At 61.2% G+C, this 8,241-nt stretch overlaps 1 protein-coding gene across 1 annotated transcript in view; it reads left to right on the forward strand.

The window, feature by feature from the left end:
• FSTL3 (follistatin like 3) overlaps nt 1-6,747 on the forward strand; it is a 15,064-nt gene extending 8,317 nt beyond the window's left edge. Inside the window, exons 3-5 of the mRNA XM_019513153.1 lie at nt 1,410-1,625; nt 4,150-4,377; nt 4,929-6,747. Coding sequence (XP_019368698.1) covers nt 1,410-1,625; nt 4,150-4,377; nt 4,929-4,981 — 497 coding nt within the window. The 3' untranslated portion in view covers nt 4,982-6,747. The remainder of the gene's footprint in view (nt 1-1,409; nt 1,626-4,149; nt 4,378-4,928) is intronic.
• The last annotated feature ends 1,494 nt before the right edge of the window (nt 6,748-8,241 follow it).

Here is an 8,241-nt window from a genome sequence, read left to right on the forward strand (position 1 = left end):
TGGTTTCCATCAAAGATCTGCTGGACCTTTGCATGGTGCCCTGCGCCCAGCTGTCCCCAGTGGGGTGGGGGGTCTCAGAGTGGGGATCAGGACCAACCTAAAGCCAGAGGAGGAACAACCGCCCCCGTCTACCCCATTCAGGCAGTGCTAGTGCCACGCACTTCCCGGGCTGCTGGGGCATGAGCCAGAGGCCTTGGCAAAGAGCAGCAGAGATGACCTCTCTTGTGCTCTGGTTCCTGCTGGGAAGAGGTTACTCCAGGCTATGACGGGCCTCAGCTACGGGCACGACACATCCTGCTCCAGCTCCGCAGCCAGGTCAAAGCCCCGGGGCTTGGGGAGACGAGCAGGGACATGTGCCTCCAGCTCCCGCAGGACACGTGCTCGGGCCACGAGTCAGCAGTGCAATGAATGGGGTGCGGGCAGAGCCCCCCTAGGCTTGCCTCTTCCCCCTGCCTGCAAGCAAGCCCTGGCACAGACCCTCCTGGGACCATCCCACCTGGTGCCTGGGGCACGGGGATGCGCCCCCCGAACAGATCCAGGGACCCACCACGCCAGCCCCAGCTCCAGCTGCAATGCAGATGCTTCCGCATCCCCTCCGGGATCAGACAGGGTCAGCAGTTGGTCTTGTGTCAGGGGGTTTCTCTCCCACCCAGCGGCCCCCATCTCCTGAGCCCTCCCGCGGCGGTCGCCAGCCCGTGACCCGCGCCAGGCTTGGTTCCCAGCCCGGCCGGGTTCCCAGCGCTCTCCCCCGCTCGGGGGAAATTCCTGTGCCCATCACGCACGCACACCAGCTCAAGGGGCCCTTTGAACCCAGACAGACGCCTGCCAGGGTGTGACCCCACGCGACAATGCCGCTGTCTGTCTCGGCCTCCCCCCGCCTGGCCCCCCCCGGGCGGCCCAGACGGGGTCTCCGCGAGCTCCAGCCTCGAGTCACGGAGTCCTGCCGCAGAACAGGCCCCGGCATTGTCTGACGGAGGGGATGTGTTGATCGCAAAGGCCAGGCGGTGGGAGGGTCCCGGGCGCTGGCTGCTGAGGATTTTCCATTGCATGAGAAGCAAAGGAAGCCTGCTGGCCTTCGGAGGCCCGGGCCAGCTGTGCGGCTGGTGCAGCTGGCAGCCTCAAGCAGGATGGGCCTCAGGGGACATCATTTGCACAGGCGGAGCTGGGTGACCCGCCAGAGCACCTTGGTGTGCTGTGCCGGGCAGTGATGGAGACGGTCAGCCGGGGTTGCCCTCGGTGCTGTGCCTGCCGTCGGCAGAGACGGACCAGCAGTAGCTGGAGCAGCATTGCCCCTATAGCCAGGTCCGTCCTGGCCCAGCGGGCCAGCTTGCGGCTCGGTTGGTGGGGGCTGTCCCGAGCTGCCTGGAGGAGCCTTGCTAGCATGGGAGTGACCCCTCTCTCATCCCCAGAGTCCTGCGAGGGGGTGGTGTGTGGTCCCGGCAAGGTCTGCAAGATGAAGCACGACCGCCCCCAGTGCACCTGCGCCCCCGACTGCTCCCGCCTGCCCAGGAAGCTGCAGGTGTGCGGCTCCGACGGCTACACCTACCGGGACGAGTGCGAGCTGCTGACGGTCAAGTGCAGAGACCACCCCGACCTGGAAGTGATGTACCAGGGAAAATGCAAAAGTACGTGGGGCGCCCGGGCTCTCCCAGCACGCCACTGGGTTTTGCGGCACCCTCCAAGCTCTGGGGCACGGTGCCTTCCCTGATCAGGGCACATGAGTCCGTGCCGGCGCCCAGCTCCTCTCACGCTGGGAATTCCCTGCGAGCAGCCAACCCCTTCCACCGGGGCAGCGATATATCCACTAGATACGCCCACTAGTACAGTCCCTGGTGCCCGGACCTGGGGGTCCCTGAGCTGTGAGCAAGCCAGGAGTTGAGCCAGAGAGAAGCAGCAGGCCTGTAGGTCTCTGGCACCCTCCGCGGACCTCCCAAGTGGCTGGTAAAAGCCAGACGCGTGCGACACTGAGCAGCCTGCTTGTACTCCTCTGTGTGCAAAGCTTGTTCCCGCTGGGCCTGCTTTGTCCAGCATAGATCAAGGTGACAGGCTGTAACCCCGAGGCTTTCAGCCCTCAGTGGAGTAACTGCTGAAATGCTGCCCTCACGGCTTCTCTCTTGTTCTCCTGGCAGCAGCATCACAGTTACGGGAGTGCGAGTGCAGATAAGCTGAGGATTGGGCTTAGGGAACGGGGGGGGGACTCTCAGGGGTGTGCAGAGCCTCCCAGATCAGGGGAGCAGGTCCCCAGCTTGTGCGAGTGGCTGGAGTTCGGAGCACCGATCATTTATACCAGCTGTGCTCCATCAGACGCGGCTCCAGGGATGGGGGAGGAGGGGAGGGATGAAGAAGGAAGAAAGTTGCCTGTTAAGTTAAGATTTCTGCTGGAGAAAGACAAAGAGACGAGGTTGGGGGGGAGCTCCCGGGGCTCCTGCTGTCTGCTGTCATCGGGGAACTGGTCTCGGGGGTGCTACGCTGCGAGCTGGGTAAAGGACAAACCCAAATGGGCTTTGGCGTGTCAGGTGCGTTCCCCCAGGCCGTGGGCTTCTTTCAAGTCAAAGCATCCCAGAGAGATCTGGACACCGAGATATGGCTGTACTCTCTGTCCTGGAGATGCAGCCAGCTCTGGGGTGAGGCGAGGCAGGTCTTCACCAGAGCATGGCACCATATCTCTTTGGACACCACTGTGCATTGCATAGGGTATAGTATTGACCCCAGACAGCCTGCAGTACCCAGGACATAAGCTCAAGCCTCCTTTGCCCCGTGCCTTTTAGATTCAGATGGCAGCACAGCAAGGCGAAAACATCTGTGTCCTCAAAAAATGACAGGAGTGGCGGTGAGGTCACAGGGCATCGGCCGCAGGCTCACCGAAGGCACGGAGGGGTCTTTAAGCATCTCTGAACTCTGTATTTACCAGCATAGGATGCGCAGAATGGGATGGGACGTCTGTTATTTTATAGTACGGTAGCAGCTTCGGATACTCGCCAGTGTCCGGTGGGTCTTGCATACCCCCTGGCTTGAAGAATAACAGCTCATGAAAGGTCACTTGGAAGCATCGAGCTCTCTCTCTTTTTTTTAAAAAAAAAAGGGCAGACCAGCAAAACACGGCACCCCTGCCAAGAGCTGTCAGCGGCATTAGGCTTCGCTTTGCCAGCCCCCGTGTCTGACATTCCTGCCTGTCAGGGCCCCCTCCGGAGTCCAATCCGGGGGCAGAAATCTGAGCTGGGAATTTGTGCGCGGAGCCACCTCCCCACCCAGCGCACAAAGGAGCTGGAGTTTGTAAACCCCAGCAGAAGACTGTTTATAACAACCCGGCAGTGATGACGCACGCCGGCCGTGCCCCTGTCTGCCTGTGTGAATACGGAGGCTGCGGGCGGGGGTGTCCGTGCAGAAATTCACCCTGGCTGCGTGTCGGCTGGGCCGGCAGCCCCGTGACCAGCCAAGGAGGAGCCCAGCCCTCTGCCTTCATCTGGAGGTGCAGCTCCAGCTTGGCTTGGCCCGTGCCTTGCCCTTGCTGATTAAATCGGGTGGGGATTGCGTGGCTTGGGTGAAGGGACCAAAGCATTGCAGCGGGAGCGGTGGGGTGTGGGAGCGCCCATGCACCTCCGGCTGCTGTAGCTCTGGGCGCCTCCGGGGCCAAGCCGAGCTCAGGTCTGGCCGGCCGCTTTCCCTAAATCCTTACGCAGCGCAGCCAATGCCCCCGGAGCCCAATGCAGCGCCCTTCGCTGTCTCAAGCCGGAGGCCTGGCATTGCCGTGCTGATGCCTTCCCATCCCAGCCTGCGTATTTGAGCTCCCAGCTGCTTTCAGGGCACCTGCCCTCAGCTGTGCTGGGTAACAGCATTTCCTAAGAGGGTCCTGGTGTCTAACCAGGGGAGCTCTGGAGTCTAAAAGGGTTGAGAAACACCGAACTAACGCCCATCCTAGTCCTCTGCCTTCTGCAGGCAAAGAGAGGCAGTAGCAGTATAGGCCGTGTCCTGGGCGGCATGGGGGAAAGGAAGAGGGGAAACAGTTTATTTGTAGGGTGTTGGTTACTCCGGTGTAGTGCTGGTTCACCCTGAGAGCAGAGGTTGGCCCAGGCTGCCCCTCCGGATGTGCCGGTGGCCTCCCGAGAACAGACCTCCCGGTTGATCGGCCGCCTCTGATTGCTCCTCCAGAGTCCTGCTCCAGTGTGGTGTGTCCCGGGACCCACACCTGTGTGGTGGACCAGACGGGCAGCGCCCACTGCGTGATGTGCCGGGCGGCCCCCTGCCCCGAGCCCACCAGCCTGGACCGCGCGCTGTGCGGCAACAACAACGTCACCTACCCATCTGCCTGCCACCTGCGGCGGGCGACCTGCTTCCTGGGCAGATCCATTGGCGTCCGTCACTACGGAAGCTGCTTGGGTAAGTCGCCCATCTCTGCCGGGACAGATGGGGTCCTGGCTGGGGGGTCAATTCGTAGCAGGTCCTTCCGTGGCACCTGGCTTTGCATTGAGATGCAGTGGAGCCAGCGCTGTCGGGGGTGATAAATGGTTCCCAGACTCTTTGCTCCTCTCATTTTACTGCTGGCCCAGCACGATTTCTGCTTCTCGCTGAGCATGGGGAGGTGGGGATGTCATGCCAGAGCAATGGGCCTGTTCCCACCAGAGCTCGGGTGCCATCACGGTGGCATTTCCAGGCCTGTGGCGAAGGGTTGGCATCAAACCAGCGTCTCCCATGAGTCTGGCCCTGTCTGGGGGATACGGGAGCTCAGCCGCTGTATAAAATGGGCGCATTGTGGCCTGGGGGAAAACCAGCCCCAGCGTGGGTGGTGGTGACTTGTGGCTCTTCTTCTCCTGCCCCCCGGTATACCAGTGACCCCCACGGCTGTCCCCAGGCCCTGGAGCTGCCTGTGCCCACAGTCTGTCTCGGTGCTTCCCGGCATCTTACTCTCTCTTCTCTGGCTCCATTTCCAGCTGTGCCTAAATACTCCCCAGATGAGGACGATGCTGAAGAAAACTACGTGTGAAACTTTCCTTGTGCGCCAAGAGGCCGAACCCGGGAGCTAGGGGCATTATGTGTATATTGTACGAACCATATACCCGATATTTATTAAGATAAAAGATCCTTATTTATAGCTGTTTATGTTATGCCGATGCGCCCCCCCCGCTCTCAGTCGCTCCGTTCCTGCCATCGGGGTGTAGAGGTGGGAGGGCGTGGAGTCGGGGGGTCTCCCCATCGCTGCTGAGGCAGCTTGGACCCCGGCGTAAGTTAGAGCAGCCTCAGGGTTGCTTTAATTTATGCTCTGCTCCCCATGGAAAGCAGAGAGGACCGGCGAGGTGGGCCCGGTCTGGTCCCATCTGTCCTCTTTGCTGGGGACTTGAAGCAGGATGGGGGCATTTCTACGCTTGCTGCCACCACCAGTCGGGCCCACGCTGTACATTCGCCCCTAGACGACAGACCTGGGCTTATTTATTCACTTGTCTTCCCTCTTAGTGCCATGTCCGCAGACGCTTCCTGCCTGCAGCTCAGTGCGTGGGGGAACTTGCCGTGCTCCCCTCCCCTTGGAGCAGGTGGCTGATGGGAGGGAGGGTGACCCACGTTCCCTTGCTGGAGCTGGGTTTGCAAGCAGAGAGTATAAAACGGGGAGGGGACCCAGCTTCGTCCACTGTCCAGGCCTCTGCGTTGTGCAGAGTGGGTGCAACCAGGCACGCTGGCTTGGGTTGTCGGCTAGGCAAGGAGCCTGGGAGCCTGGGGGCTAAATGCAGGAGCCTTTGTTGCTTGAGCTAAGATCCCCCTCTAGGCTGCAGCAGGCTCATCGCTTTTGTGGATGTCCCACCGCACGGCTGGGGCGGGGGGTGGGGTGACAGAGCCCCATGCTGAGAGCATTGCACCATCTCCTCCATCTGACTTCGGAGCCTGGGGTCCATGGTGCATGGATCAGGGGATTAGTTCAGGCCTCTTTTTTTGGCAGCGACTGTCTGTGGACACAGCTGGTCCGCGCCACTGCAGCTGCCGATGCTTGTCCAGAGCACGGTGACCAAAGTCAGGGTGGCATTTTTGGGCAGAGAGCGGGGCATCAGGCGGCTGGGCTCCCTTGGCTGGTGGCTAGTGGCGTGCTTCACACGAGCTTCGACTCCGCACGCTCTCAAAGCCCATCACTCCCCCTCCAGCCTGTTACACCTAGAAGGGGCTTGGCCCAGGCTCTGCCTGTCACTTGATGTTGTTCCCACTCCCAGACAGTATTCCCCGCGTACCACCCTTGCCCCGCTCCGGCTGCCGAGTGCTGTGTGCAACAACCCCAGGAACAAGGGAGTTGGGCGGGTTGCCCCGGGCACCGGCGGGCAAGGCTTATCTCCCGGGCCATGCCACTGCCAGGGCTTGCCCGGCCCTGCTTTTGGGGCAGGGACCCTTCTGTCCTGCACAGCGGGGCCTTGCCCTCCTCATCGCTGAGCACCGCATGGACCTCCCTGCTGTCCGAACTGGACGCTGGCCCCACAGCTTCTTGCTACACCTGCCTCCCCCCCCTTTCCTGTATTTATTTTGTACATCCCCTGCGCTGCTGTGTACATAGCGCGTCACCTCCGACACTGTGCAATCCGGGAACTTTTGCCTTTATATAAATATGATATATATATAAATATATATATATATATTAAAAATCCCCTATTTTCTATTTTTGTATGGTTGTGTCCCCATCGGTTAGAACCGTGCAGCGTAACACGGACCTCTCCCATCCCAGACTGGTAGAGGCATTTTATGGCTATGGTACATTTTGGGTTATCATTAAAAAAAGAATAAGACGAGTCAAGCATCTTCGTTTTCCTTCCGGTCGAGTCTTAACGGGCTGGAGGCGGCCGCAGAGGCCTAGAGCTGGAGTCCCGGCGGGGCTCGACGGATCTGACCTCCTACCTAGCCCGGGCTGGAGAATTTCAACCGGTAATTCCTGGCAATTTGTGGTTGCGCTGGAGGGTATCTTTTAGAAAGAGACCTTCAATCTTGGCCGCAGGACTCCAGCCGGGCAGAGACACAGAGCTTTCCATGGCTGGCTTCTCCCCAAAACGTTCCCCCCCGCCGTTTGCTTCTGGTTTGAAGGACGGCCCTGGGGACAAGAGGCAGAGAGTGACCCGCAGACTCGTCCGCCCACCTCCTTAATGACCTTGGCTTCTCCCCCGGAGATTGCCAGCCAAGCGGGTCAAGGGGCAGCTTGCACGGAGGGAGGCAGGGCTCTTTGTGGGCTGTTGCCCCCTGGGACATTGGCTGGGACCCACCGAACGCATTTCAAGCGGCTGCCTGAGGATAACGTCAAATGGGGATGTCTGTGCCACACTCGGACCAAACCTACGGGTCCATGCCCCCCCGTGGGTCCCATCGCTCCTCTGGCGTAGCAGGCCACGGAGATCAGGGGCAACCGTTTCTCCCGCGGTGTGCAGTTCCCGAGTGGGGCGCAGGGCCGTGTCACTGGGGGTCACTGCGGCTGCTTCGGAGGAAGAAGAGCCACATGTTGCCCCCGAGCTCCCGGCTATCGAAGCCGTGACCGGGGCAGAGATTAGGTTAAAACAACAGCCAGAACATGGGTGGGAGGAGCGGGGCAGCAAGGCAAAGCCCCAGACACTTTGCAAAGGCATCCATCTGTCTGCAGCTGCTGCCGGCTGGGTCATAGGCTGCATGCGTATGCGTGTGCGTGTGCGTGTGCGTGGGTGTGTGTTTGTGTAGGTGGATACAAGCGCTCATGTGCATGGCAAAGCCCCATGGCATCATGTCAGGGCACGATGGACGCGAGGCCCAAAGCAACCGGGGGGCCTCCGGAGTGGCCTGTCGAGCAGGGGACAGACCCACGGCCATAGAGGCGGCCCTCCGGATCCCCAGGCCGGAGCCCTGAAGTCTTGCCCCTGCGTTGGCTCCCAGCAAGGTACACTCAGCCCCGCGCAGCCAGTCCCACAGCTCGGCTAAAGGGGCCACTGGCAAACCCCGGCGGGGGGCGGGAAGGACCCAGCCAAGGTGAGACCAGAGGGTGTGTGAGCCCTGCTCCCCTGCGATTGCCAACTGAGCTGCCGGCGCCCTTCACGGAGAGCTGGGAGCAAAACCCAGGTGTCCTGCCCCTCCGTCCACGTTGCCTTCCCGTGACAACGTGCCCCTTGCCGTGAGCGCGTGCTGGCCGCCCTGGCCAGGGAGCACCTGCCTGCTGCCTCCGCCATGGTGCCTCTCGCAGCTCCGCAGGCAAGACCTACCGCCTGCCTCCCCCCACCCCATCCCAGCCTGGAAGCCTGCTCCACTCCATCCCTCACC

The sequence above is a fragment of the Gavialis gangeticus genome, unplaced genomic scaffold (genome assembly GCF_001723915.1).
Source record: "Gavialis gangeticus isolate Ggan-Ray unplaced genomic scaffold, GavGan_comp1, whole genome shotgun sequence".
NCBI classification, from domain to species: domain Eukaryota; kingdom Metazoa; phylum Chordata; order Crocodylia; family Gavialidae; genus Gavialis; species Gavialis gangeticus.